Source organism: Glandiceps talaboti, chromosome 12 (genome assembly GCF_964340395.1).
Source record: "Glandiceps talaboti chromosome 12, keGlaTala1.1, whole genome shotgun sequence".
NCBI lineage: Eukaryota > Metazoa > Hemichordata > Enteropneusta > Spengelidae > Glandiceps > Glandiceps talaboti.
Window position 1 is genome coordinate 19,727,029 of NC_135560.1, and position 16,846 is coordinate 19,743,874.

General features: G+C 34.7%; 2 protein-coding genes across 2 annotated transcripts in view; one reads left to right on the top strand and one right to left on the bottom strand.

The window, feature by feature from the left end:
- LOC144443855 (protein dead ringer homolog) overlaps positions 1 to 430 on the bottom strand; it is a 30,434-nt gene extending 30,004 nt beyond the window's left edge. Inside the window, exon 1 of the mRNA XM_078133427.1 lies at positions 346 to 430. Within this exon, the coding sequence (XP_077989553.1) occupies positions 346 to 360 (15 nt within the window). The 5' untranslated portion in view covers positions 361 to 430. The remainder of the gene's footprint in view (positions 1 to 345) is intronic.
- Positions 431 to 4,317: 3,887 nt separating this feature from the next.
- LOC144443725 (U3 small nucleolar RNA-associated protein 15 homolog) lies at positions 4,318 to 16,057 on the top strand. The gene is made up of 11 exons (XM_078133268.1): positions 4,318 to 4,413; positions 5,017 to 5,109; positions 6,141 to 6,331; positions 7,430 to 7,608; positions 9,036 to 9,161; positions 9,887 to 10,022; positions 11,623 to 11,707; positions 12,007 to 12,168; positions 14,079 to 14,183; positions 14,996 to 15,188; positions 15,706 to 16,057. Exons 1-11 carry the CDS (start codon positions 4,318 to 4,320, stop codon positions 15,930 to 15,932), a joined length of 1,593 nt encoding a protein of 530 aa, XP_077989394.1. The 3' UTR covers positions 15,933 to 16,057.
- The last annotated feature ends 789 nt before the right edge of the window (positions 16,058 to 16,846 follow it).

Consider the following 16,846-nt stretch of genomic DNA (forward strand, 5'->3'; position numbering starts at 1 on the left):
TCAGTATGTGACAACTTACAAGCAAATGTCAACATAGAATGGGACCTTGCGCTACCAACCAACTTCCTAGGACAAACGAAATCCAAATATATTATGTCAACACACCTTCTTAATCTCACAGGATATGATATGATTTCGGTATCTAATATATACTTACGGATTTTGGAGAAATGTGTCATGAATAACGCCGAGCAGAAAGCAACGCTACAGTGGTATAAACATACAATTGACTTAGTGGCTAGAAAGTGCGCTATGAAATCAAACCTTAGCTGGCTATGCATAACAACGTGCTTTACTATTATTCAAACTATCCAAATACAATATCACGTGTCCTGATGAACTTACCGAATGACTGTCCATAGCAAAGACAGCTAGGAAAACTTTCAAGATGTTCTACGAGAGTTGATTTTCTCTTCCGGCTGTGGTCTACTGTGGCCCCACCAATGCACAACGTAAAATTAAAAAATTTCATTGACTCCCAAGATGCCCTATTCAAACATAAATAAAATGTGGGTGGAGCCTACGTCAATGTACTTTGCTCCGTGTAATTATTATGTAATTTGATATGCAAATGTACTTGGGATGCCCTTTCATTCAATAGCTTGTGAAACAATACTAAGCAAATAGCTATTGATATTGGCTACAGTGACAACTATCATTAATTCATTATCTATTCATATGACAGATCAAACTGCAAATACCACATCAGTCACGTGACCCGATGAAAAAGCACTACTTATTAATTTGGTTAATCCATCGTACATCTGCTAATGGGAAGTCTTTTGTTCGACCAAAAGAAAGCAGACAAAGCCAGACAAGAAGTGTTATTGACAAAAACCCGGTTAAATACTTTCTCCTGTCATCGGACTTGTGTTTCGTAGAGCTATTGTGTTCAGGAAAGTTAGTTCACATTCCGACACGCTGAATATGTTTGTTGAATGAAATGTTGTCTTTGATTGCATTTTGATTTCGGTTCACCATCCATCGCTCTTCATCTATATTTTGCTTCAGGTGATAAGAAGAGGAGGAGGACTGTAAATATTTAGCAAGAAAAAAATGGAATGGGATGTAGGGGTACACTGAAAATAAAAGGTGTGATATCTTCATATATTACAGTAACTGTACTTTCTCAGTGTACATAAATTGATTCCTCAAGTTGATTTTTGCCGTTCGGAGATTTGTTATTTCCCATGTAACAATTGCGTACATTTGTCACAAGGAAGTACAGCGCCGTCATTTTGTGACTACATTGAATATATCGAAGTATGCACGTAACAAAGACGTAGACATCGTGTTAACTCATTAGAACTTCAGAGTCAATGAAAATCAATGAAAACACCTGATGATGACTGGAGAAAACGATCGTCCCGCCCTGGGGGTTTATGGCTGAGTCTGCTCAGTTAGTAGTCAACCCTTTGTATTCGAACAACTTGTAAGCAACCATCTGTAAAATTTCAGTAAAATTGCTTTACTGTTATTATGCTGCCAACATTGTATGGTAGTTTAGCATAACGATAAGGTTTATTCACCTCTACAGCCTACAGGACAGTTTACCATTTGTCAGAGCAACGTTTACTAATACCAGTCTTGTCAAATACCTAGTGTCGCTAGGCCCTCAGACGCACATTAAAAACAAAGCACAAGGCAATAAAAAAATATATAGTTGTTGTCATTTGACTTAACTATTACAATTGGACGAATTGCCTGAAGATACAGAGCATACATTTGTCATCAACTTATAGAATTCTTATCACGAAAGACGACAACTTGATTACTAAAACGGTATCGAGTCGGTCGTCAGTTTTCAAACCATGTGACAGAATGTTCAACATTCTTGACTGATCACTGTCTCGAAAATAATCCTGTCATGTGAGAATGGATTTAATTTTTACACTTTGCCATAAAAATGTAATCGCTTGTTATTCAACTTATAATTCTAACTGCTTCCGTATTTTTTTTTGCAAAATTTTGCAAAGCGCACATACCGATCGAAACATGACAACACAGTCGAACACAGAAGTTCTATTTATAGTTATATTATCAACGCGGTCATAAACAGATATGCAAGATTTATGGAGATAAAGGTATGTAAGCTTAAGTATAAGAATTTGACTAAAAAGATTTCGACTGTAATATAAATAAATTAACAAATAAGAAAGTGTATATAGATAATTCATAAACCGTATTTTAAGTAGATAACAAGTAATCTTAATATTACCTGTCTATTTATTTATTTATTTTCTGAATAAAGCACAATACTTCTTTCATTGATTTCAATCGTACATTGAATAGGCACCCAGTCGAAATTATGCCCCCCCCCCCACTTACCGTCATTGGCTTAATTTAGCTCGTCACTGCATGGCCGTACGGAAAACAGAGAACGTGCTCCATATCTATCTATCTATCTATCTATCTATCTATCTATCTATCTATCTATCTATCTATCTATCTATCTATCTATCTATCTATCTATCTATCTATCTATCTATCTATCTATCTATCTATCTATCTATCTATCTATCTATCTATCTATCTATCTATCTATCTATCTATCTATCTATCTATCTATCTATCTATCTATCTATCTATCTATCTATCTATCTATCTGTCTGTCTGTCTGTCTGTCTGTCTGTCTGCCTGCCTGCCTGCCTGCCTGCCTGCCTGCCTACCTGTCTGTCTGTCTGTCTGTCTGTCTGTCTGTCTGTCTGTCTGTCTGTCTGTCTGTCTGTCTGTCTGTCTGTCTATTTGGCTGTCTGTCTGTCTGTCTGTCTGTCTGTCTGTCTGTCTGTCTGACTCTCTCTCTGTCTGTCTATCTATCTGTCTCTCTGTCTGTCTCTCTCTCTGTCTGTCTCTCTGTCTCTGTGTCTCTGTCTCTGTCATACCTACATACATACATACATACATACATACCTACATACATACATACATACATACATACATACATACATTCATACATTCATTCATGTTACTGTAGTCAATATCTCGACTGACAGACTGAAATCGTCAGCATGAAGATTGAAGAAGTAATAATTAGTATAAATGAAAAACGCTTTTATTAAAAACAACAATCATTTCTAATTAATTAAATACTGATGACTAAATACCGTCGTTGCAAAATGAACATCTTCAGATCGGAAAAAAATTACCTCCTATTTTGGGTTGGTTACTAGTAATTAATTAGTCGAGTCTGTGAATCAAATTATACTAATTATGTTTTGTGTGATTCTCCCTAGACAAGTTTGTCGATTGGTCATCATATAAAATTTGGGTTAATTTCCTCTCTGCACTCCACCAACAACATGCATCTCCCTGACAATAATTAACAAACTGCATGTTTGTAAAAAAAATAAAATAACTGAGAAATTTGAATGGAAAACCGTAAACATATCAATCATAGAGCAAAAAAATGAAGGGAAAAACATGAAACAATAAAAACGACAACAAAAGAACAAAAAATCATAGTGAAATTATGGTTATTAATACATCAATAATGGAAACTTGATGTAAAAGCTGTTGGCTGTGATAAAAAGAATGGTCTCTGTATTGATCGTTAAAAACTATTGACTCAGTCTGCAAGACTATATTCCGACCCTTCTTCAAACCTTCCACGGGCATGTGGGCACGGCTTTGTACCCATATTGCGACTAATGAACTTTGAGGGCGGGTTCCATTTAATTTTACTTCAGAACACACACCTCCAGTAATTCACGAAGTCGGAATATTATTGATTGTATCGTGTATAAATGTTTAATTACTTTTTCCGATTTATCTTTGGCCTAAACACTGACCTTTCCTTTAAACTATTCATGATCCACAGGCCTTATTCACAGTCACTTGTGAGCAAATATTATATTCCAGGATGGTAATATTCTAGTCTAGGATTATCATAATACAAAATAATGACGTTGTTACGTATATACGATAATCATTCAAAAAAATACCGTTGCCGGTGATTGCTCCAGATTAGATCATCCTAGACAAGAATATTACCATCCTGGAATAGAATATTAGCTCACAGGTGACTGTGGCCTTACTAATACTATCTTATTATCTATGCAACGAACAAAATACAGTACATTTTTATGATATATAAATAATACAAACTCTTCTGTGGCTATTTCTACGTGGAGAAAATGTATTATAATGTCATTGCTGTTTTTCCTTGCGTTTTTTTTTAAAATCGTAAACTGAACCACCGTCATCAAGCTCAGCATTTCGTATGTCGTGCAGCATGCAGCATCCTGGGCATCCCGGGCAACGCCAAGCTTCACCACAATTATTAACCGCGCCCTCTATCAAGGAGAAAGGGAAAAGAAAATGGCGGCGTCCTACAAAAAGACACCGATCCTTCAAGCTCCGAGTGGTGTTGGCGGTGAGTTCACCAGAGATACGATTTATTGGCAAAATTTAGAGGTAAGGAAACATCGAATACAAATAACATTATTCTAAAAGCATGATCACTGATACCACATCGTAATTTGATGTGAAAAACGTGTGTAATTGCATCATTTCAAACACGGGTTCATAACTTCATGTAACACGTGTTCTGTGTGTGAGAATGTTTTGATCGCTGTCGTGGCCGTAGTGTGGTCTTTGGTCATGATTTATTGTTGCAATCGTGTGTATAATGGATATGTATTATCAGTTAATCTTTTGTGTGAACACAATCACCAATTTGAATGTAGTCTAGACTTCTTTGAAGTTTGAATGCATCAATCGTGTGGAATGACTTCAATTTCGCACGTGGCTACTGAGAATCCAATATTGAATATTTAAAGGTCAATTAGCAATGAGATGTACATGTATTTATACTATAATGCGATGCTATGTATGTGATATTGGTATTGACTCATCTCAGCTTATGAATTGTGTTTAACACACACACACACACACACACACACACTGTGACACAGACACTCACCCAACGTGTAACTATAGTATACATAGATCTTGGAGACCTCCAATCTATGAACTATATATAAAAGAAATAATGTTAAAATGTGAAAATTATTTCAGTTTCCAGTTACAATAAAGGAGTTTGGAGCTGTTAGTCATATAGAGTTTTCACCAACAGAACCACATCACTTTGCTGTTACCAGTGCATCAAGGGTAAGTGTAGTTTCAATTTGAAAACATGAACAAAGTGAAGTTGATTTTGTCCTAGCAGTTGGTGATAGTTGATATCCAGTGATGAAATAAAATTATTGAAATCAGCCAGAACAGACCTGCTATACAGAGGATTAGGGTATTATGGGTGAACAAACAACAGAGATGCTTATGTGTATGTATTGTCACCAGTGCATGTATCTATCAGTCTGTTGTTTCTACCTACATCGTAATATGGAAATAAAGACTCAACACAACAGGAAAATAGAAACAATAGGTCTTGATATAAGCATATGTAGTTGAGTAAGTTTTGTAATGCAGAGGTGGTGAAAGTGACTTTCTTTTTTGTGACTTACTGGACTTTGACTAACTCACCTAGATGAAGATATTAGCCTTGTCTTTGTTCCACTTTAAATTTTAGTTTGGATTTTAATGACTTCTAGTGATCAATGCTGAAAGTGAAGTGCAGTATATAGCTATGTAGACTTAAGGGACAATCGTGCAATGTTGCACAAACTTAATAAGCGAACATCGTTCGTTTAGGACTAAACCCCCTCCCTCCCCCTAGACAAATATTCACAAGTGCGACATCCCACGTTTATATATGATGTAAACCATGATGCAATATATAGCGGTCACACCACTATGATTGGGTAAAATAAAAACATGGTAAACATGAATTTTCAACCTTATGAAAATGTTTACTGAAATGATGGCAAACACATCAAAATACTACCATAAACCCAGCACTGTATAGCTCACTAGAAATAAATTTTTATCAACTTATCAGTAGTAAATATTGTGACTTTTTCGAAATTTGGTTAGAAGTGCGAAAATATAGTTCAGCAATCGCATTGACACCAGACCCCCTTTCCCCTTAACGAATAAAGTTCATTTATTGAGCTTGTGTGACATTGTGCAATCTTCCGTTAGTCATATCAATTTATATAGTCTACAATAATTTTGAGGTATTTTATTCCTCCTGTAGTGTTATATAATGAGTACAAGCTTAAAAACCTTTCTCATTTCTCCAGGTACAAATATACAGTCCTCAAACAAACCAAATTCTGAAAGGCATCACTCGGTTCAAGGGTACTGCTTATTGTGGTAGTTTCCGTGGCGATGGGAAGCTGATTGTGGCGGGTGGTGAAGAAGGATTGATCAGGTTATTTGATGTTGGTTATGGAGGGAGAACTATCCTACGTACATTCAGAGGTCATGAAGGGTAAGTCTGTCAAGGTTGTACTGCATATCGTTCTTCTCCTCAAGTAGGTATAGTAAGATATGATTTATTAAGTAATTCAAATATGGAAATTTGTTTTGTATTTAAAGAGAGTTTATTGCAGTCAAAAAGGGAATTACATCACTGAATACATCTGGCTGGAAAAAGGATACATTTCAAAATGTTTATTCCGTCATACTGTGACTCACTGGACCCCGAGAACCCCATTCAAATACAGAAACTCAACACAACTGCCACTGTGCATCCCCTAGTGTTGTGGTGTCAATGCGAGAAAAAACCCAGAATTGTTGTAAAAAATGTCCATTGATTATTGATTTTCCAAATTCCCATGTACTTAAGCATTTCATGAGATGTATGGTACATGAATTAAATAGTGTTACATTTTACCATCCTATCATTTTATAACAGTCATCCATGGATTTTTTTTTGGTAAAATGTAATACTATTTAATTCAAACTTTGTCAAAATTCAACATACAAAGAAAGAAAAATCTATGAACTATCATTGTGTGTATTTACTACCAAGAAGGTTTGTGTACTGTAAGAGCATAAAAAAATCACAAAAGTTTTAAATAGACTATTTTTAAGTCAGTATGGAATACTACATCTTATACTGATTCATCTTAACCTGGGAGTCATAGTGTCAGTATTGTCACAGTAAAAACAAAAGATTGTATAAGGTGGCCACTAGGAGTGCTGTTTCAGAAGTCATTCTTTTGAGGACAAGACAGTTTGAGTTGACCACTAGGAGTGCTGCTTCAGAAGGCATTCTTTTGAGGACAAGACAGTTTGAGTTGACCACTAGGAGTGCTGCTTCAGAAGGCATTCTTTTGAGGACAAGACAGTTTGAGTTGACCACTAAGAGTGCTGCTTCAGAAACAATTCTTTGCACCAGAAGGAAAAGCCAAAATAGTTAAGAATTTTCATGTAAAGTTTTATGTTTTATCTCCATGATATATTAGGGACAATTTCCCTCTGCCATATTTTGAATAAGGCCTAAACTGAAACCATTCCAGCAGACTTTCTGAATAAAAGATAAATGAGTACATTCTGATTGAAGTTTTCTGTTTTCATGTTTCAGTGCTGTGCATGTCAGCAAATTCAGTAGTGACAATTTACATATCATGTCATGTAGTGATGATAATACAGTCAAGTATTGGGACATAGCAAGTGAAAGTGAAGTTACAAGTTTTGGAGAGCATAAAGATTATATCCGTACTGGTGTCGTTAGTACTACCAGCAAAGATCTACTCCTAACAGGTAAGTACTGGTTATAGCACCAGCAGCAGATACCACTTACAAGTGTTGATAGCACACCAGCTCTGATCTTTAACTTACAAAGGAACAAGTATCAATTCACGGATTTTATTGTTACACATACTGTAGCCAATAAGTGAGTGTTGTAGCCATGGTGAAAAGCTGATGTAACAGGGGGTGGGTGGGGAGGGAGGGTCTGTCTCTGAGTTACCAATGTGTTGCACCACAATTTATTTTTGAGAATCAAATAAAATATTTTCATAATAGTGATAGGTTTTGAATTTATTATACTATATCTCTGGGGGAAAAAAGGGAAATCATGTAAGTTCTATATTGTGCTATTAGTAGCACTAAGAAAACCATGTATGTAGCTGACAAATAAAATTACATAAAGTAAAAATGATAGCTCCTGCAGTGCACCTTTTGACACATATTACATGTTTTGTTAGCCAGTGTGTGTCTCTTTAATATTAATAACACTGCTACCATTCATCTCAATGTTACAATTTGTATCTCTCAAACTACAAATCATCATTTAGTTGATGTCAGTTGTGTAACTAGCTTGTAGCACAAATCCCAAAGACCCCAATTGAAGGATGATTTACAGAAGACCTGCTACATGTAAAAAAATAAATCAAGTCATTATTTCACATTAGTGATGTACTGCTAAGTACATTATTGTCACAAAGATGTAATGTATCTTTTGAATATACTGTCTAATGGGTACAATCTACATGATCTGTAAATCTCCAACTGGGTATTATCTATCAATAAATGTCTGACCATATGTTTGTATACAGTAATGTCTTTTTGTCTTGAGACAGGTTTGTCATATGAATTTGTACCTGAAAAAGTATGAGACTTTCCTGAGTATTTCAGTGTATTTGTTACGGTTTGGAACTCTTGTAAATCTTGTAAATCTTGTAAAATTTGCCTAGATCTTCATACCTTGTACAATAACTTGTAACCCCAGTAAAATACATGGGGAACTCATGACAGGTAAACTTTACCTTAATCCTAATTAACAAAAATACTATTTTTAAAGTCTGTTCATGATATCCTTTGCTGATCTGATAAAGCTCAATGATTAGGGTGAAAACTAGTAGGAGTGTTTAAAACCTGTAGACATTGTTTTTTTGAGACTACCCAGTTTCCTTTTTTATAATTTACTTTCATGTTATTTTTTAACCTCTCTACATTACTTACTCTTCTTTCTCCCAAGGGGGTGTTTGTTTGTACTAAAGTACAAATACTTGTTTATTTATTTATTTATTAATCTTTCATATACAGACACCATTTCAGTGCATTAGCACTGTTCTCCCAATGGAACCTTGTTGGACAAAATAGGATTAATTATTAGTCAAGAGTGATTAGGTATTCATTATCAGTGGATTGATTGGGTATATCTGTCTTGTTTTGTGTGTTTTCAGGTTCTTATGATCATACTGCTAAACTCTTTGATGTCAGAACTGAAGCCAGTTTGCTGACTGTGGATCATGGACAGCCTGTTGATGCTGTTCTTATGTTTCCAAATAGTAATATGTTTTTGACGGCAGGTGAGTTAAGAAAGTGGAATTCATAAACCATATATTTGCCACAAATATTATATTTTTTATAGCATCATGGATTTCAAGTATTGAACATTTTTTATGAGGTTTCAACTTGAAGATTATGGAGACAATGTTTTAGGGATACATCTGTGAATACTATTATTTTGCTTGTTGTTTCTACTTTGACATAGTAAATCTTTTTTATTTGCCTTGTATATGTATAAATACACCAATTTCACCTTCTGTTTCTATTCTACAAGTTGTCAGGGGTTTAGTAGTTAAAACCACTGGTCTCTTACCTTGGTGGTCAGGGTTCAAGTGTTAGTCTGGGTCTGATTAAATTTACCATATTATGTAAAGTAAGGAGATATGTCATTCAGTTTGGTTCTACTGAACAATACATGTCTTTCCTGGGCACTCCATTTTCCTCCAGCATTAACACTGGACGTTTTAACACTGGAGTCCACATTTATATACTTGGTAGTCACCTGTGTGGTTCTCCTGACTGATGTCAAAGTGCAATAGGTAAAAGTTTGGGGCACAGGATTAGGTTCTATCCACCCATGCTTGCATGTGTCTCTTACATCAAAATGTCAGTTTCATTCAAACTTGGCACAAAGATAATATAATATAATGGATGTGTGTATGTGACATACTTACACACAACTTTATCAATTTTGACCAGATGTAAACTTGTTTCCAATTTGATTTTGTTGTTGTTGTTTTTTCAGGAGGAACAGTGATCAAAGTGTGGGATGTTTTGTCAGGTGGACGGCTTTTAGCTACGTTTGGTAGTCACCATAAAACTGTTACATCATTGTGTTTTAATAGTACAAATGACAGATTATTGGCAGGGTCACTAGATCGGTGAGTAGACAAAGGAATTTTAAAACAAATAAAATTAAAAGTGTATATATGAGGGCGCTGTGTACATGTTGCATCATATTGTACTTGTAAATACTAACATTGTAACAAGAGTATTCAACAAAAACTTGCTCAGAAAAGAGGTAGTCACATGCACAATGCCATCAAAATATTTCCTTTATTCTGAAATGTTCTGAAACATAAGATTGTCTTTTAAGTTTGCTGGAGGGGAAATTATAGGAAAAACATCAGCATTATCCCAAGTTATGATCCTATGAAATGCAGAGACACTGGACAAGTAAAAGTCATGAAAAGAATATGACATAAAAAGTTATTTGTTGCACCACTCATTTGTTAAGTTGGTATCTGTGTTTATAAATTTTAAATCAGAACACTGTACAAGCAAAATTTGGTTCATATAACATTCTGTATGGATTGTGTTTGTAGGGAGTGGGTGGGGGGGGGGTGAACCCCCATACAAAGATGTATGTGGCACCCAAATGGGTCCCCTTTTCACGAAAAAAATCCCTAAACATGGGTTGACTTTTTATCTTAAAGTTCCCTAATCATGGGGTTGATACCTATTCCATGTTTAAGAATTTTCTCAAATATCCAAGAAAAAGGTGAAATCACCTTCAAAATGTCAAAGAATTTGTGTCTGCTGAGCCTTAAGCACATGTCTTTGATGCCCAGGCAGTGTCTAGTGTACATGTAATAATAACATGGTCATACTCCCAGGTCATGGCCTGTATACAGCCCTCCAATGCCCAAAATATCAATATTTGGCAATAACAGCAACCCCAACCATCCTTCAAAATACATTGATGTTTAATATTGGGGGGGGGGGGGGGGGGTACACCCCTGTTTAAATTTACCCTGGGAGTGTTTGACAAAGCTGTGCAGTGGAATAGAGAATTGGAGAAGAGAACAACAACTAAACATAGTCAGACAACCGCATAGAAATGACAAATGGTGCTTGTTTATTTGTACATAGTTGTTGATGTTTTTCGATAATTTTTACAACAATACCACACCGCTTGCGAAAGGTCATTATTTGTATATACCAAATACCCATGTAACATAAGGTGGTGGTGGTGTTTTTGATGTGTCATGTTGTGTGCTATGATAGATGTATTGATGTACAGGGTATTGATATAAATAGAGTTGATACGACTGCTGTTGTTCCATTTACATTCAACTATGTAATCCACTTATTTACAACAATATGACAATGCAGTTTTGTATTGGAGCTGCTGTATCAGTGATCAGTTACTTGTATAGAAGTGCACTGTACTACTGCTAATGTTTTTAGTTTGTGTGTGTGTGTGTGTGTGTGTGAGAGAGAGAGAGAGAGAGAGAGAGAGAGAGAGAGAGAGAGAGAGAGAGAGAGAGAGAGAGAGAGAGAGAGAGAGAGAGAGAGAGAGAGAGAGAGAGAGAGAGAGAGAGAGAGAGAGAGAGAGAGAGAGAGAGAGAGAGAGAGAGAGAGAGAGAGAGAGAGAGAGAGAGAGAGAGAATAAAAGGATGAGAATGAAGACGAACGTCATAGTATTGTTATTTGTATTTTCAATAATCACACTGTGCTGGTGTGTATTGTATATTTCAGACATGTAAAAGTCTATGATCTCACCACCTATAAAACAGTACATAGTTTGAGTTACCCAGGAGCTGTGCTCAGTGTGGCCCTATCAGTAAGTTGTCTTACATTGATGTGTGTATAGTAGTCAATGCATGTGTCACAGTTTACATATTTGGTTTTATCTGTTCTGTATTTCTGTCTTACTCATATAGTATTCTTAGTTCATCCTTTGACTGAGTGAAATTACTCACAGTCAGTGTTAACATTGTTATCTTTCTAGTCAATCTATTGTTCTTGATGAAAGTTTTCAAATAATCAAATAGTCAAAATGTAAGAGTTGTTGAAATAAGTCAAATGATATTTGTGCATACATGTACATGTTTTGAATCATTTTGTGTGTTCTGTACACAGCCTGATGAGAACACCGTTGCTGTTGGTATGGCTGATGGACTGCTGTCAATACAACATAGGAAAACAGAATCTACACAAGAAGAAAAAGGAATAAAATCATCCACAAAGTCTAAAAATTACCGATATTTTCTACAACATAAACCTGTATACAGACCAGTGCAAGTAAGTCATGTGTTATATCATCATTTTTGAGGGGACCCCTCCAACCCTCCAAGATCCATGGTTACATAGATAAGATAACTTGAGAGGATGATATGACAATGTTGGCCTGTGAGGGCATACAACATCATGAGCAATCTTTGGAATTACTATTAGAATGGAAAAACTCAAAATTTAAAATGATGTCATGTAAAAAAAAACAATACCATCTCAGTTAAATTGGCATAATACAAGTTTTGTTTCACGCCATGGTTACATGTGACAATTTCATTAAAATAGACATCTTTCCATCTGTTAAATCACATATGGTTATATGTGTAAAATAGTATATAGGCATGTTTCCATCTGTTGAATAACATATGTTGAGATTGCCATGGTTATATGTGACAATTTCAGTAAAATAGGCATATTTCCATCTGTTCAATTTAACATTGATTTATTTTCTATAGCGCCCGTTCTATTTTAAAACAAATATTCAAAAGCGCTTAACAATTACATTTAAAAATTAAAAACATTAGCAAATGAAATAAAATTAAGTACATAACAGTTAAACTCATGAGATAAACATACATAAATGACCTGATAAAACTACTAAAATACTACAATCAAAATAACCTACGGTTATATTGACAATTTCATTACAATAGTATGATATAGGCATGTTTCCATCTTTTGAATAATATGCATTTAGGTTACCATGGTTACACGTGACAATTTCAGTAACATTGGTGTACCATCTGTTGAATCACATACAAAGAGGATGCTGAAACTGACTGGATCTGTTACTACATTGTCATATAGATCATAAATTTTGAGGTTTTATTGTGTTTAAATTACTGTCACTATTTTTACTAAACCACAAGACAACATAATCCCAAACATCTGTCTGTATCACTTATGATATCAATTTCAAAATATTGTTTGATAATGATATTGTTGTATTATAAGCCAGTTTATTTAGTATGAATAGAAAATAATGACAAATTACAACAATTAATGGATATATTTACAGACATGTAATTCATTAATGAATCAACAAATGTAATGTACTTCTATTAGGTGTTTCACTCTCATTCCAATGTACTTTTCCACAAAAAGTATTTATGCTATGAGTGGAAATTGATATTCATAATGATTATACAATAGCTCTTGAGAGTTTTGGAACATAAAATGATTAACTCCGTCAGATAATGATGACATTTCAGATATATCCATTGGGAGGCTGTAAAAACCATCCTGAGACCAATTGCTTTACAATTTGATGGAAAATTTCCATGAAGGAAATGTTTTGTAACTTCATTCAGAATTATGCATGAAGTGAAAGTTTTATGGGTGAAGGGTATTTTTCGAAGTCAAAGTTTTTCCCAAAGAAACATTCTTGATAAAGATTTGATAAAAAATTTCCAGCGTGGGAATTTTTTGTAATTTTATCTGGAATTATGCATGAATTAAAATGATATGGGTAAAGGTTATTTTTTCCTAAGTCAAAGTTTTTCCCAAAGAAACATTCTTGATAAAAATTTGATAAAAAATTCCAGCGTGGGAATATTTTGTAATTTTATCTGGAATTATGCATGAATTAAAATGATATGGGTAAAGGTTATTTTTTCCTAAGTCAAAGTTTTTCCCAAAGAGACATTCTTGATAAAAATTTGATAAAAAATTTCCAGCGTGGGAATATTTTCTAATTCTATCTGGAATTATGAATGAATTAGAAGTGATAAGGGTAAAGGTTTTTTTTTCTAAGTCAAAGTTCCCTCAAAGAACCTCTCTTCAGAGAAATTGAATGAAAATATCTGTGATTAAAACATTTTTATACATGAAATAAAGTGTATTGAGTAGAAGGTGTTTTTCTAATTTACATATAAAGCGACTGAATCTTTTGATTTATCTTTCATTTACGCTGACCCTAGGATGACCTTGTCGTCAAACACGATAGAAGAGAACGTTTAGCCAAATATGACAAACATTTGAAGAAATTTGAATATTCTAAAGCATTGGATACTGTGCTGTCGGATGTAAGTACATTTTTTCGATTGTAGAACGCACTGTGCAGTGATCGATATTTCTATGTATTTAGTGCATGCAAGCTGTCTGTGGAAGAGTCGTCCCATCCAACCTTTCTGGTGTCCAGGACAGTGATCTAAATATCTCTGTATTCAGTGCATGCAATTCACACTGTTGTCCCACCCAATCTTTGATAAATGCTTGACAACAGATTTCATTGACAGCTGTTGTTTGTTAGATTCAACATAAAAGACTCATCAACTTCAGCTACTTAAACTCTGTTTCTATTGAAATATGATAGAGATATAATATATGCAAAAACCTATTTCACGATCTAAGCAGTTTGGCTAATTATTTGATCAAAAAACTCAATCTAAAGTTATGTTGCCATAACAAAGAATTTCAAGAAATTGATCTAATTGACTCAAAGTTGTTATTATATCATAAAGTTAGCAGCAGTTTTATTGTCTGTACACACTTGGAGTGTTCTTGATAATAGTGTCGAAGTGTCTTGTTTATAGATAGGTAGTCATGTAAGACTAGCTGTACTGAAAATGTATTTGCTTCTGAATGGGCAGTTCATCCTGTATTTCCCAACTTGTAGGTTTTTTTGTATACAAACAAATAACCCCTGGTAGAAAGAGGATTAATCTAGTGATGTATTATGATTTTCAGTACAAATACAAACATGTCAACTGAGAAATTAAATTCACATTCCTGTTCAAGTATTCAAACACTTTACTGTGAACCAGTTATCACTACAGTGTACTTTTGAAGCATGGCATTCCTACCCAGTAATTATTTTAAACTCGTTATTTTTCAGAAAATGATGCGATCCAAGTCCCCAGGGGTGATAGTCAGTGTTTTTCAAGAACTAATCAGGAGAAATGGACTAAGAATTGCTGTGTCTGGTCGAGATGAAAAATGGTTACAACTCATGCTCAGCTTTCTATATAAACATATAACAAGTGGCAAATATACAAACACTCTTCTAGATGTGACAAATCTTGTGATTGGTGAGTAGTGATGTAATAGAGGATGCGATTGGTGGAGCCTTAACATTACTAAAAGTGTAACATCTGTTGTGATTGGGAATTCATCTTTGAGGCTTGATTTGAGGAAAACTGTCATTAGTGAGTTACCATCGTTGAATATGTTCCACCTCTTTTGATTGGTGGAAATTAGCATAAAACCAGATGTTATATCTGTTTTCATTTGTTGAATATAGCAATGTCAGAGATGTTAGGTCCTGATTCATTTTCAGAAAGTTGATTATGCAAATCTTCAAATGATGAATAATCATATTGCTGAATGACACAAATTTTATGATTGGTTGCTGATATCAATGGAAAGTACAGATATTTTAATTGGTTCCTTTTAACCAAAAAAGTGTCATTCTTTAGAAAAGTTATTTTGTGAGTGTCTTTGAGTTTAGTTATGTTGTCAGACTCATAGTACAGTTAACAAAGTTCTTTATGCTCAAAATTTAAAGAGATTAACCTTATTTCGTTTTTATTTCATCATTTATTTCAGAGATTTATTCGTCCATCGTAAGTCAGTCACCAGAGCTAGTCACTCAGTTTGAAAGTCTTCATAACAAAATTGACAAAGAACTCAAATATCAAGAAAGCCTGTTTGAAGTAATGGGTGTGCTAGATGTTATTTTTGCTTCATCATTCTCACCTGCGAGTAATAGTGTAACCATGGAGACAGTGACAATGTCAGAAAACGATACAGCAGAATCTGTCACCACAAGGTGATTTACCAATGACTTCCTAGATAGCATTGCCTTCATCTGCATCACAGTCATGTTAATCATGGCCTGGCCAGACACAGATGACTTTCAGTCAGTCTTTATACATATTTTATATTATCAAGAGGTTCATTTGAAAATGGTAAATGTAATAATTATAGTGATCTGTTTCTACTAAATGTTGCTCAATAAAAATCATTGGTGACAATTTCCAGTGTTTTGGAAGTGACATTTAAACTCTTACTTTATATCATTATTACATTGCATGTATTGGATTTAGCACACTTAGTATGTACAAGGGGTACATGGGTGACTGTTGGTTGTCATACCAACATTGTACTTGGAATAGTAACAGACTGTTTTGCATTCATGGTATTCATCCAAGTTGTACAAATGTCAAATGTATATTTGGCACATAGCGGTCACACCTATGGCATTAGGTGTGTGAACGTATTGGGTAAATATATTGTCGTAACCATAAATTCCATTTGGTCATGTTGATACCATGATCGTATGTTCCCTGAGGATTATGTACCTATAGTTTAATGACATCACAGATCTAAAATTGAGTGATCCGCCAAAGCTAAATAAAATTACACATGAGAATGTCTTCGTGTGTTGATACACCTAAATGCTGTTAAGCACTTTACAGAGGAGGTTAAATGATCCAGTTCCTTGCAATGATTGTAACTGCTTTCTTATATAACACTGAGGGGGGGGGGGGGGGGGGGGGGGCATTGCAAATGAAAGTACACATCACAGAATAAAATGATCAGTCAGTATTTTTGTTCAAACATGTTCAATCTGCCGTATGTTATGTGTGGTGCATTTTGATAAAGAATTTTTATTTGAAACGTCAATGATATACTAATTGAGAAGGATTTTATTCTAACTTTTGCACCCCTTTGACCTGTATAGTCT